Raw genomic sequence first — 14,752 nt, forward strand, 5'->3', positions numbered from 1 at the left:
GCCACGAGCGCTGTCGGGCTGGCACCTGCACGTGACATCACAGAGTGCAGCTACTGTAAGGCGGGTGTTTGGAAGAGGACAGAGTACTCTGCTTAGTCCGGTCTCAACCAAACAGGGCAGGAGGCCCAATGGCTCCCTGTGTGAAACTCCCATGCAGCTTGGCTACGTTGAGGATCCTGTTAACTGTTACTGCTTCTTCGTAATTCTCAAAACCCCCTTGCGATCCATTCCCATGAAGGAGACAGATGTGATCCAGTTTAACGAGAATCATTCTCTAAGAAGCCTGTTCCCATACCAGTCTAAAGACATTAAACTGGTCCTAGTTTTAAAAATACCTCTGGTAAAGGAATTTTTCTCAGCACCTTAAACTCTGGGTTTTTTGTTTTTGTTTTTTAATAATCACACAATTATTTTAAGACCATGGTAAGAAAGGCATAGTACAGATTTTATCAATATCTCTTTTGAGGAAGCAGGACTCCTTCCGAAGCTTACTTGAGATAGGACATGAGAAAGATTCATTAATAGCTGACAAGCTTTTCTACAAATATACTTATGATGGTTTGCAGAGGAACAAATAATTAAATGGAGATTTTCTTGGGGCTTAGATTTCCTAATCTGAACTGGAAATTATCAAACGATCCTTTATAGCAACTTTCTTGAGAGATAAAACCACCGTTTTGTTTGTCTTTTTGAGATAACTGTGAAGTTGAGGAAGATGTGTGTTTCATTTTTTAAAAACAGCTTTACTGAGACATAATTCGTATACAAAAAAAATGAAATAAGTCAAGCAGAGAAAGACAATTATCTTATGGTTTCACTCATTTATGGAACAGAAGTAGGAAGATCGGTAGGAGAAGAAAGGGAAGAAGAAAGGGGGGTAAACAGAAGGGGGAATGAAGCATGAGAGACTATGGACTCTGGGAAACAAACTGAGGGCTTCAGAGGGGAGGGGGTGGGGGAACGGGATAGGCTGGTGATGGGTATTAAGGAGGGCACGTATTGCATGGTGCACTGGGTGTTATATGCAAATAATGAATCATGGAACTTTACATCAAAAACTAAGGATGTACTGTATGGTGACTAACATAATATAATAAAAATATTATTTAAAAAACTGGACTTATTTAATATGCACAATTTTATGAGTTTGTAGAAATGCATACAAATATGAATTTTCAAGTGTGTGGTGGAGATCTGGTTTTTCTTTTTCTTTTTTTTTTTTTTTGTAAAAGTACCACGGATGATTTTTTTTTTTTTTAAGATTTTATTTATTTATTTATTTGACAGACAAAGAGACAGCCAGCAAGAGAGGGAACACAAGCAGGGGGAGTGGGAGAGGAAAAAGCAGGAGCCTGATGTGGGGCTCGATCCCAGAATGCTGGGATCACACCCGAAGGCAGATGCCTAACGACTCAGCCACCCAGGCGCCCCGAGATCTGGTTTTTCACTTTGGGTAAACAAAGCGATGAAAACAATTTTAAGAGGCTTTGCCACCTTTTAAGATGATTCAATCATCTCACTGCAAAAAATAAAATAAGATGAATGTTATGGGCCCGAACTAAGAGAAAAGTTAGTGCACAGGAGTCCCTCCTTTCAATTTCTTTTGATTAAGAAAAAGTGCCTATTGTAGGGAAGTAAACAAGAGATATGATATGGATTTAACCGCACACAGTGCCTAGTATATAACATAGGAAGCAGTTTCTCTCCAAACACGACAGTAAGACATTAAAACTGAAAGCCGTTTTATTTATCAGTGGTGTCAGTACTCAAAGTATTCCAGTTAAAATCTACTTCCTCTTGAAAAAGAGAAGTACACCAAAGAGAGATGCAGAGAGCTTCGGAGGGCCTCAGGATTCCTGACAGTGAGGATAATGCACTGGTCATGGGAAAGTGAGTCACAAGGAAACGAGGGAGGCGTGAAAAGGCCCAGGGACGAGGGGCGTCGCAGGAGTGAAAACGGGAGAAATCTGAGAAAACCGGTGGTGGAATGAATGTGCATGTGGTAGACGAATCTGCAGAGGCACGAGTGGCAGGACCCAGACCTAAATCCAAGAACCTGATCAAGAAAGACAGTAAGACTAGAAATCGAAAACCTCAGACTACGAGCCTAGCCATGCAGCAACTAGAAGTTGCTTTCTCTATACGCCCACTGAGCTGAGGAGCAATAACGACAAATTACTCCTTCCCCTCCTGGATTAAGTTCTGTGGGGCATCTGCGGACACTGTGGGTTCAGCTGAGATTACAGCGGGAAGAGTTTCACGAAGCAGGGTTGACAATAGGTCTTGTCATCCTGCTCCCTGAAGATGCCCTTTGACAGCTGTGTCAGGCAGAAAGCGCAGACGAAGTGCTCGGGATGGAACTTGTGGCCCATGGCACTGATGCAGCGGCCGGTGATGGGCTGCTCGCACCCGTGGCACAGTGTTCCCCGGCGCTGGTGGTAATGGAGCTCACAGTACGGACGTCCGTCCAGTTCAAAGAAGGAGCCGGAGGAAAAACTGCTGAAGCAGTCCTGGGGGATAGAGCAAAGGGAAAGGAAAGGATGTCAAGAATTAGAACATCAGCAAAGTAAAACTTGCAGCCTTGAAATTCCGGCCAGTTACCTGACCAGTGGAGGCGAGAATATCACCCACTTGCAAAAGAGATGAGCAAATGCCCATACTGGGTGCTGTGTTTTGGGCCTCCTTTTATTGGGCCCACATCAATCCCTCACCCCAAGCTGTGAACCCTCTTCCCAGCTGCTGTGCTGCCCCTCAGAAAGGAAGACCCTGGACTTTCCCTACGTCCAAAAGAGAAGCGAGTGTACAGACCCCACACACAAAGCATTCCGGGTGCCAGACGGTGTCCATAGCTGAAAGGTAGTTTTCCAACACTGGGCGGTTGCAGCCGCCACACTTGGGCGAGAACATGGCTAAGAAATCCTTCCGGCAGTATGGCTTCTTGTCCTTCTCGTGAAAGCCTGCAGAGGTAAAAGCAACAGTTCACGGTGAGGGGTGACACCTTCCAGCACGTTAGGCTGAGAAGAGGCCAATGATTTCAACTCTCCCAAACTCAGTGTCTTCATATTCAGTACGGACCTCAGCAGCTCATCATAGGAAATACATGAGAAACAAACAAACAAATACAGGAGTTAATGCAGGGCAGGTGTGTTAGTGCTGGGCCCGGCTCGTACCCAGCACTTAGTATCAGGGTCTAGTCCTGTTCGACACCTCTGTGCTAAGTACCGCCTGGCCCGCACAGCTTTGCCCCAGGCTTCGGCGTGGCTAATCCTACCTTATGATTCAGAAAGCGGTTCAAATATCACCTTATCAGAGGCGCCTCTTAGAGCCCGTATCTATCACCTCGTCTTTTTTTAAATCATCTTTCTAGCATTTACCACGATCTGAAACCATCTTTGTGGTCTGTCTTCCCACACAGGAGCAACAGCCTTGAAACTAGATATTGTTGGTCTTGTCACGTTGTACTCTAGTACCTAAAACAGCACCTGGAGAAGAGGGCTTAATCTTTAAAAAGAAAGGGCTATGAAATAATTTCCAAATGGATACAAGACTCTAAATGTAACAATTCAAACCATACAGAGACTTGAATCAAAAATGAATGGGTTCCTCTTTAACCTGGGAATGAGAAAACCGTGGTGAACATGGCTCAAATTTCAAAATCAAGCTAAAAATCAATAAATTCAGCTCCATTAAAAATACAGATGAATGACTTCTGCATGACCGAAAGCACCGTAAGCAAAGCCAAGACAAGGGACAAACCGAAGAAAATATTTGCCACTTTTATCTCAGAAAAATAGGGGGTGGGCTGACAAAGCAAATAAGTTCAACATCGTAAGGAAGGAGCCAGTCAAATCAAGAATAGGGACCATTTTACAGGACATAGGTTCCAGTTTCTTAACAAATTGATGATGTTAAAAAATTGGAAAGAGAGAATTGTTACAGGATTTTTAAATTTTGAGAGGTAAAACGGTGAAATGCAAGGCATACACTTTGCCTGGATCCAACTGATTCAGACAAACCAAGCAAATGACGTGTTTTAGAAATCTGAGAAGTTTAGATGTGGGTTTTATATGATAATGAGGAATTAATAATTTTATTAGGTGTGAAGGTAGTTATGTTAAAAAAAAAAGTCCTGATTAATCAGTTAAAGATGATGCATGTTGAAGTATTTAATTGTGACCTAAGAGTTGTATGATTTGCTTTTAAATATTCCAGCAAGAAAAGGGGGTAGAAAAGTGGGTGGAAGTTAGAGGAAATTAGTTTGGTAAAACACAGATACTTGGTGAAGCCAGGCAGGAAGCAATTTCCATAATAAAAAAAAATTAATCCATTTGTTACTGTGTAAGGGCTTTCTCTTAAATACTGTAATACTGGATATTTTAACAGTTGGACTAATGTTAGAAAAGCCCCTGGCTTGAGTCTTACACATCCTCTACCCGGTTAAGAAGGATGAGAAACCCAAGGTGATTACTTTTTTAAACCCTCTAAAATAAGTCGTCCTGGGGCACCTGGGTGGCTCAGTTGGTTAAGAGTCTGTCTTCGTGGATCAGGTCATGATTCCAGGGTCCTGGGATGGAGCCCTGCGTGGGGCTCTCTGCTCAGTGGGGAGTCTGCTTCTCCCTCTGCCTCTCCCCCCGCTAGTGCTCTCTCTTGCTCACTCTCTCTCTCAAATAAATAAATAAAATCTTTAAAAATAAATAAATAAATAAATAAATAAATAAGTCGTCCTCACAAAGAGACAAATAACACAAGATGAAATACTTTTAGTCATAATATGTTCAACATGAGTAAATCATGAAACTCAAAAGAAAAAAGTAAAGTTCTAATTTTTGCTAATTAGAAGGTTTAATTTCTAATTTTATCTAAGTAGTAAAAACAGCGTTAAATCAGTCTACATATTACTGGATTTTATATTACTTATTTATATATTCCCGGTGATAAAGTTAAATGTTACTATTCTTTTGGAAAATCATTTGGTAATGTGTATCAAGAATTAAAAAAAAAAAAAGATGTAGATATCTTTCTCCTGGGAATTAATCCATACAAATAATTGAAAGAAAATGTTATGTTTAAAGATATTAACTGCAGAGCTACAAACACACAAGAAGTAATCTAAATATACTATTACAAACACAGTTGCTTACAATATTTGGAACTGTAAATAAAGCTTCAATGAACATCTTTGAGCACATATTTTTTTATAATTTGTTTACAAAAAGCCCTAATGGAATAATGGGCATTATTAAAATTATTATTATAAAATTATGAAGCCACATGAGGAAATGCTTAAGTGATAAAAAGGAATTTTAGGTACGCTTAACTAAGGTATGTGTAAATATTAACAAATGTAGAAAAATATTATTAGGGAAATTTTTTTATGTTCCATTAGGTTAACAAGGGTAACAGGTTATAAGTGAAAATTTCTGCTAGGTTTTTTTTTTTATCATCTTTACATTTTAAAAAAGAAACATATAATAAATCAATTCATCTTTAAGCACCTATTTAAGTAATATGTGCCCTCTGCTCTGAAAATCACTTCTCCAAGATTCCCAGACAGTCTGGTCCTTCACATCACTGAGGGGCCTGCTTAAGAGAACAGACCGAACCACCCTATCTCAAATAGCACCTTATCCATCACCCCATCTCCTAACATGTAGAGTAACTTGTAAGTGAGTTATAAGCATAGAGTAAGTTAGTTAATGAGTTGGCTAGTTTTGATTTTACCTGTCTCTCTCACTAGAACATATGCACCATGAGGGCGGGAACTTTATTTTTTGTCACTGTATCCCTAGAACCTAGAACGGTACCTGGCACATTAGATAGTAGTTGCTCAATAAACATTTACTGAATGAGCAGACATGTGAACAATACTACAGTTGCACGATTGAGACCATCGGCTCCAGAAGTACACTGTAGTTTAGAGTATCTCCAGAACTAACTAGAATATATGTAAACAGGTGAACTCTTCTGTAAGGAACTCTCCCTAGCATTTATCAGGAGTGCCTGTCTAGCATGAAGATTACTATTAGTAATCCCATTTATGCAGCACTGGCTTTAACCGGTTCCAACTGAGGGCTCTACCTGCGGTACTAAATTGAAATTGAATTCTGCACGCCAACGTTCCCATCTTACAAATGAGCAAAGGGAGGCTCACAGAAATTACAAATAACGAACTAGTCAGCAAGGGACCTGATGTTCAACTCTAGGCCTAACCTCAAAGCCTACCGTCAATGTCATGTCTCTAATTTAAATGCATCCTGGTAGTGACCTCTCTGTGGGGACTGATAGCATCAGCTGAGCCCCAATATCATAGCCCCAAAGCTTTGTAAATATGAGAGCTCTATCCGTACCCCCACTAGAGGAGCACGTAAGCAAAGGGTGCACAGTGGATTGAAAAGCAGCCCACCTACGAAACGTTACTTCTAGGAACCCATTTTGACAGTAGCAGCCAGATCCAAAAAGGCAATAGAAGCAGCCAGGGTTGGGACCCAAATCATACAACTACAGGTTTTCTGTTCTCGCTGGGCATTTTTTTTTTATAATCCCTTGCTTTGCTCAACTATGCTGTCTTTGAAGACCAGACAACCGAATAGACTTCTGAGGCCTACAGATCCAAGAATCTAAACTAATTTTATAAGCTGTCCTGTGTTCTTCTAAAGCCCCTAGACACAGAAGAACTCTTTACTTTTTTTACTTTATCAAACAATGTCTAGAGTCTGATCGAGTACAAAAGAATGCAGGAAGGCCTACCATTTAAGAAAAACAAACCAGCACCCACAACCATCCTCCTTGCTTTTGTGTGGCACGATATTTCTCAAACTGAACATGCATCCAAACTGAACTCTCATCCTGGAGAGCCTGTCAATATGCAGATTGCTTGGCCCTACCCCCAGAGTTTCTGATTCAGCAGGTCTGGGGTGGGGCCCAAGACTTTACATGTATGCTCCAGAAAGCAAGTGACATAAAACTGAACTTGCCCATAAGTAGGTGTTACTTGAGAAAATTGTAAGACATGCCCACTGACCTAGGAATGACCCTCATCTAGGCATTTTCAGGGTAGCTGGCCTCCAGAATGACACAGCAGGGAAGGAACAGCCTCTGTTTCAGCTAGGGTGAGTCTCAGGAGAGGAATCAAAAGCAATCAGCCAAACTTGCTGTGATGACCCTGCACTTAGTGATCCAATAAACTGAGAAAGTTTCAGCAGTTACTTTCCTGGAGGCTCTCTCTGGGGCCAATTACCTCTGGAGAACGGATGAGAAACACTAACAATTAAAAGTGCCACGGAGAGAGAGGGGGGTGTTTATACTCTGGTGAGGCTCCTAGCCACCGGGGAAATTAGGGAGCACCTGCACGGCCTGGATAATGAACAACTGCAAAAGAAAGACACAGGCACCGAGGACCTGGTCCCTTTGGGAGGATGCTAAGGCCTGAAATGCTTAGAAACTTGAGCCTTAAAGAGGAATTCTCTGAACTGAAACAAAAATGCAGATGAATTTAATTTCCTAGAAGGCTCAGTGGTTAAGCTGTCATTATAGAAACTCTGTGTGTGACTATGTGACTTGGGGTGAGGCCAGATGCCACCCAATTAACGGACCAACCATATGGCAGGAGACCCATTTACAGAAAGCAAACGACAAAAACAAAAAAATAATTTAGGAGGAGCTTTCTGATTAATAAATGGCCTTCTTTCGTCAGGTGTCTCAATAAATGTTTTAAGTGTGGCCTGATGAGGACGTAAAGTCATAAAAGACTTGTCTGCTTAGAGGGGGTCGAAGTCAAGAACAATGTATTAGCTACCTTCATGGTACTTCCTGGTCATCTTATGGATAGGATACTTTTCTTTTGTACCTAACTTATGTCTCTTCTTGAAATATGCCCGTATTCTATTGCTCTGCTCTCCCACAACTTCCTCATCACAGTCGTCTGTGGGCAGTATTCACCTGCCGACTGTTCGACTCAACTAACTCTCACACTTCTATGGCGACCAGTATAATATAAATTTACCATGACACCCTTCAATATGATTTAGATTAAATCTCAATAAAAAATCCTGCTTAACTAAAGCACAATCTAGAAATGAAATACCTAATGATTTGTGAAAAGCATTGAACAAGCTTCAGTGAACAAGCAAATTACTACAAAGCACTTTGCTAGCGGATTATGTCAGTGCTACTGTATCTGGGTCTATTGTCAAATAAAGTGGACCATGGTGGTGCCAAGAAAGTAAAAGGATCCAACAGCAGAAGAAGAACCGAGTCTCTGTCAGGGAGCAGTTGTGATGATGTAGAAACAACACGGAACTTGCAGAAAGGGGACCTGAGTTTCAGTTCTAACTCTTTGACTTTCTGGCTGTATAACTTTAAGAAAAATATGTTATCTCCCTGAGGCTCAGTGTTTCCATCTATAACTAGGTAAAATGTGGGACAAAAATACCCTCACAAGACTGTGGTGGGGATTAAATGAATAATCGTTAGGAATATACATAATAACGTGCCTGACATTTAGGTGAGTCTCTGCGCTGATGAAGGACACGATACATGGGATTATTTTCACTCCCTCTTGAAATACCACCAACACGATCGTTAAAGAATTATTTAAAATAGAAACACCCAGGAGGAATAAGAGAAAAGGAGGAGATGCCACAGATGAGATATCAATAAAATTTTCTGAAATTTTAAGTAGGTATAAGAGTGGCAACTAGCTTGGCAAACAAGAAAACTGAAGCCTGCATTTCTCTAGCGGGGAGGGGCCAAGACAATTCAAGTTGGGGTTTTCCATAGCATCAGAGGGGCTCAGAGAGGGAATGTACAACATAGTCTTCAAGGCTGGAAACAGATTGGCTGAAAGTCTGAAGAGCAGTGATTAATTCTGGAAATATCAAACCAGAGAGTCTCAGGCCCTAAAAGACCTAACAAATTAATAGTCAGGCGTCTCCCAGCGAAATGGCCAGAACATGCTACCTGAATACCACACAGTTGAGTCTACCAGTCGACAAGTTCTTATACCCACAGAGCTTCCAATTCACATTTTAGTGTCCCATTCTTACATAGGAAACGGGCAACCAAAGATCAGCAGCATTTGGCCGAGACCAGCGTAACAAGGTGTAAGGCACAAGATGTAACAGACGTCGAATTTCAAATTGAGCTTTAAGACATCCCTCAAGGTAGGTAGCCAAGGACTGTTTACGTGATTCTTGAACTCCTCACTCACTGTGAGGATATAAAATGGGGAGGAGGAAGGGAAATCGAGAGGGGGGTTCTTTGAAGAAACCCATGGGTACTCTACCACCATCGCACAACCAAGAGGGACGAGGCATGGAACGGTTCCAGCTAACCTCAAGTCCAGAGAGGGACTTCGAAAGGGCCACTCAGAGAGCTGCATACATGTCCTGAGCCATCAGTGGGATACAGCTGATGGTATTTGACTCACTCCTGGAAAAAGTCCACGAGTGAGTCTGACTGAATAGGAAGACCCAGTTGTTAACTGACTACAATCCCACTGAGCGTAAGAAAAAGGTGCCAGTTTTCTCATAAACTGTGAGTTTATGTGTGAAAGAGATATCTGGGACCACGGTAATCATTTCTAAGAGATCATCAGGAGGGAACAATGAAAACCCTGCAAAACTAATCTGTGTGGAATGGGTCCTTAAATGGGCCAAGCAGAAAACAGCCAGCTAAGACAAGTGAAGGGTAAGCAAGAGTTTGAAGTTGGACCTGTATGAAATCCACAAAAGCATCTGAGAAAAAAAAATAAAATAAAAAATATAAAATATAAAAAATATATAAAAATAAAATAAAATAAAAAATAAAAGTTAGTTAAATATCTGCCAGGTCCAGAGAGCATGAAGCAAATTTATGACGGTGCTAGGCAAGTTAGGACTTTCCTGCTTTCCAGGCTCATCTTCCTCCCCACCCCCGTTTCAACCCTGAAGGGGTCAGATATCAAGATTAGCAACAGGGGTGAGGGTGGTGGATGGTAAAGGCCTCAAAGGACAGATGAAGGGCCATAACACCCTTCCCTGGCCTCCAGCAGCTTAAAGGCCCGACCAGGGGAAAGTAGCGGTCACTTTATTATTTATTTATTTATTTATTTATTTAGTGGCGGTGACTTTAAGTAAGTTGGATCCTTTAGCTATTACACAGATGGAATTACCCAAGGACTTAGTTTTGTGTTTTGTGTCTGAAACTGATTTTCTATTTAGAACTGTTTTATTAAGAGTCTTTAGAAAAGACGTGGGACTGCCCAAGTTTTTATTTAGAAAAGAGGTGAATAGTTTCCCCACTGAGTTAATTCAAAAAGGACAGGAAAAAAAACAAACAAAATAAAGGAGCTTTCTGATTCCAAGCATGAGTCATACTTGTTCCAAACAAACACAAAAAGAAGTCAGAAAAAAAAAATCAAGGTAATTCAAAAGAAAGAAGGAAAAAGAAACTTGCAAAGAGAGAAAAACCGATCACACAGAAAGGATCAGGAATAAGAACAAAATCTTAGGGGCGCCTGGGTGGCTCGGTCGATTACGCGTCCACCTTCGGTTCAGGTCATGATCCCAGGGTCCTGGGATCGAGCCCCGCATCAAGCCCCACATCAGGCTCCTTGGTCAGCCGGGAGCCTGCTTCTCCCTCTGCCTGCCGTTCCCCTTGCTTGTGCTTGTGCTCTCTCCCTCCCTCTCTCTCTCTCTCTGTCAAATAAATAAATAAAATCTAAAAAAAGAAAAGAAAAGAAAGAACAAAATCTTAACTTCTCACCCATAGAAGCTGGAAGACAGTGAGACAATGTCTTCAGAATTACAGAGGAAAACAGTTTCGCCTAGAATTCTACGCCCAGGCAATGTAAGGTAGACAAGAGAATTACAGTATTTTCAGATATTTCAAGGTCTCAAAAGTTTTACCTCCTATTCATTCTTTCCTAGGAGCTGCTCCACCGAAATAAAGGTAGTAACATGTATTAAAAGGGAATCCAGGAAACAGAGGATCCAAAGAAAAAAGCAGTCAAGCAGTAAAAGGAATTCCCAAGAGAATGGCCGGAATAACTGCTTCACGGCAAGGCCTGAGGAGAAACCGTGTCAGGCGGGGGCGGGAGAATGGAAGTCTCCTGGACGGACGTCTCCAAGACAAAACACATGGAACTGACCTACTACCAGATGCGGCCGACCATTCTGAGAATGCTTTCCCAGTTCTGTCACATAAATTACAGCTAGGTACAATGAAAATTAAGCTTGTGAAAAAAGAAACCTAAATACTAACTTCAGGAAAAAATTTATATGAAAAGGATGCCATGATAGTCATACCGATTTTTTCTGTCTCCATGTGCTGGTCACTGTTCTAAACACTATCCTGCCACCATCTCTTAAAATGCCCATAGTTACCCTGTAAGGTAAGATTACGGGGTAGGAATTACAACGAGGCCCATTTCGCCAATGAGGAAAGCAAGGTATGGAGGCATTAAATGACTTGAATGATATCATACAGCTAATAAATACCGCAGCACAGATTGGAACCATGTAGTCTAAACTAAAATCTGTGTTCTGTTGTAACCGTGGTTTGCTACAAGGCTCAACAGTGAACAGTCTTTTCACGGTTGTCAATCTGTGCACATTGAATACTGGTCTGATCTACAATTATGACCTGATTATATACATTGAGAGAATGGGGGGAGAGGAAGTATGTTGGGGTAAGGTGGGGTAGGAAATCCTCATCTTCCCTGGTAGAAAGTTAATACATAACGGTTAAAATTAGAAGGAAAAAAAATCAACCTATAGTAATAGAAGTATACTCCTTAAAATATACAAGTAAATAACAGAAGAAAAAGCTGAAAAAATTTGGAGAGGATAACTGGATTTGGGGGTAGAGAAAGGAAAAGCCAGGGACTGATCCTTTTCACTATTACCGTTAACATAATATTTGAGCTTTTAAACTATGCATTCGCATTTCTTTAAGAAACCAAGTTAAACAAAATTTGTAAATATTGGGAAAAGGTAAGGAGGGTTGGCATCTAGTACTCAAATGGGCCCTTGGACACTAGCGGCAGGAACCAGGACTACCGCGGCAGACCACGGAAAAGCTCGGGCTGGTCTTCTCGTAACTATCCGGGCGTACCTTCTGCACCAAACACCTCTCCACAGTGAAAGCAGAAGAAGTGCTCTGGGTGCCAGGTTTGGTTCATTGCCGTCAGCACTTTCTGGAAAAGGAACACATGCAGCGATATTAGAAAGCCTCAGAGCTATAAACCAGGACCGCGGTGCGGAAGCAGGAGAAAGGGGCTGACTTACGTCCAGGATGGGAGCCGCGCAGTAAGCACAGCGTGGGGAAAAGAGGTGGTGGTAGTCCTTGGGGCAGTAGGCCAGGCCACTCCGCTCAAAGAAGGGACTGGAGCCGATCTCCTCTTTGCAGTGAGTGCACACAAAGTGCTCCGGATGCCACGCTTGCCCGAGAGCATGGATCACCTGGGGAGGAAATGAAGCATGGCAGGCGACGGCAGCTGGAGGCTGGAGCGCCTACAGGTCGCACAATTCTGGACAGCACTTTTCACACGGTATTCCACACAAACGGCGCCCCCTGGGGTTACACAACATGGAGGCCTAGACCCAGGTTCCACCTCTGTGGTCTGTTGTCCATGCTTTATGGAGAATAAAAGGGTGCCCAGTTTCCTGACTGATCGTGCTGATAAAAGTCTGTAAATGTTCGTTACCGCGACACGCTCTGGAGGGTGGGGGAATCCAAACCAAGCACAGTAGCAATAGACAGGGATAACTACAGTCTGGCCTGGAAGGGATCCCTGGAAGAGGAAGGGGCCAAATGAAAGTCTTTCTTCCTCTGGTCCGAACACCTCATCTCCTGCCCCACGCTGAGTCAGGTCTCAGCCCTTTATGGTGGTTTTGGTGACGGATGATGCAGAGCCCGAGTCTGTGGCCATGATGTGGAGCTGAGTCAGCTGAAAGTGACCAGCACCGGAAGTACAGAAAAGCAGTTAAGAGTCACACTCGGGAATCAGGCTCTCCCCGCTCAAATCTTCCCTCTACCTCTTTCTAGATTGGACGTGTCAGTTAACATCCCAGAGCCTTTGGTTCCCTCCTCTTTAGGAAGGAACAATAATAGAGTCTCCCTTGAAGGGCTGATGTGACCATTAAATGAGAGTACTTGCGAAGTGCTTAGCTCAGTGCCTGGAGCACTGTAAGGGATGAGTGATTATTAACTATTATGAAAATGTCTTAGGATAGAAGGCGATAGAGCAATCCTTGGTGGGACAGAGATAGACATACACGCAGACAGCTGGCTATAGGACCAACATCCTGGCCCATCGCACCTTCCCAGCAATCGGTTTCTGACAGGAAGCACAGTGGCCCTTGGGCACTGTGGCAACTCCAAGGTCCTGCAGATCCTGCTCCAAACCCCCCAGCATTGAGTCCAGGGAGGCCTTGGGATCCTGCTTATTTGCTGTGGGTTTCTTGCTGGCATCTGCTTTCACTGCAACCTGGCACGAGGGAAAGAACCATGAAAAAAAATCAGTCTCGTGTATACTTCCCCTCGTGGGCATCCCCTACATGACCCCATAAGCTCACCTCTACTGACTGATGCTTTCTTCTGTACCTACCCTCCGTCCAAGGCAGTGGCAGAGTCCAACATTGTAACACCGATAAAAATGCTACCACCTCCCTTTTATCCTAAATTCCTCAGGCCAGATGAAATAGAAGTAATCTTCTCCATTTGTAAATCTTTTCTGACCATGGGAAATTGAGTGCAGGAAGATGATACCTTTCCTCACTCCTACAATGACCACAGGTCAACAATTAATCAGATCTTCTTTTTACCCATTTATTCTGCAATGTTTATTGAGTACCTATTTTGTGCTGGTCACAGCTCCAGGCTATTGGTATAGTGCAATGTACATGGAGATGGAGGGTGTGCCCTCATGGAGTTTACTTTCTCTGGGTGACAGACAATAAACGATTAAATAAATGTATGATGCAATGTCAGGTAGAGATAAGACTTAAGTTATAAATGAAGACAGAAGTCCCAGAGGGTAGGACAGTGAGAGAGAACTGATTTAGAAGAGGGTGCTCAGAGAAGGCCCTCTAAGGAGGTGGCATTTGCACAGATATCCCATGATGTATTCAGGGGCCCAGAAATACTGATATTGGTGGGAAAACTTTCCAGAGGAGAGGAAGGCCCAGAGGAAGGGAACAGTTTGGTACGTTAGGAGAAGAGTCAGAAAGGTCAGGGCGGAGGGGTGCTGGAGCAGAAAGAGTGAAAGTGTGGCAGGAGAAGACAATGGAGAGAGAGAGGCAAAGATCATGTGGGGCCCTCATGGTAAACTCAGGTTTTATTCCAAGGGTGATGGAGCCTCTGGGGGAGTTCAAGCATGAGAGCAAATGAATCGGATCCATGAGATCCCTGTGGTAGCTGAGTGAGGAATCAGTGTAGGCAAGCAAGAGCGGAATCAGAGACACTAGTCTGGAAGGAGATTATTGTTAACGGTTCAAACCAGAAATAATGACTTGGTCCAGTGTTAGGGGAGAAGGTGATGAGAATCTGTCAGATAAGACTAACTGATGGATTGGATTGATTTGAGCAGGCCCCCCAAAATAGTTATTATAATCCATTCAAAGGAAAAGCCTCGAATTACAAAAAAAATGCTATGCCCAGCTTGTCCTTCATCACTTGATGTCTTGATTCTCTCTCTCTCAACTCCTTTCCGACTGGGCTACCACTGCCACCGACCTAATACTTCCTGATCAGGAAACAGGTGCACTCTGCG

At 42.7% G+C, this 14,752-nt stretch overlaps 1 protein-coding gene across 2 annotated transcripts in view; it reads right to left on the bottom strand.

The window, feature by feature from the left end:
• Positions 1–1,244: 1,244 nt before the first annotated feature.
• Positions 1,245–14,752, bottom strand: part of LPXN (leupaxin) — a 35,977-nt gene continuing 22,469 nt past the window's right edge. Inside the window, exons 7-11 of one of the 2 annotated variants that reach the window (XM_026487162.4) lie at positions 13,301–13,468; positions 12,267–12,440; positions 12,094–12,175; positions 2,809–2,957; positions 1,245–2,510 (exon numbers count right to left, since the gene is read on the bottom strand). In XM_026487162.4, the coding sequence (XP_026342947.3) occupies positions 2,241–2,510; positions 2,809–2,957; positions 12,094–12,175; positions 12,267–12,440; positions 13,301–13,468 (843 nt within the window). In that variant the 3' untranslated portion in view covers positions 1,245–2,240. The remainder of the gene's footprint in view (positions 2,511–2,808; positions 2,958–12,093; positions 12,176–12,266; positions 12,441–13,300; positions 13,469–14,752) is intronic. The other variant, XM_057317488.1, reaches the window with a different exon arrangement.

The sequence above is a fragment of the Ursus arctos genome, unplaced genomic scaffold (genome assembly GCF_023065955.2).
Source record: "Ursus arctos isolate Adak ecotype North America unplaced genomic scaffold, UrsArc2.0 scaffold_23, whole genome shotgun sequence".
In the NCBI taxonomy this organism is placed as follows: domain Eukaryota; kingdom Metazoa; phylum Chordata; class Mammalia; order Carnivora; family Ursidae; genus Ursus; species Ursus arctos.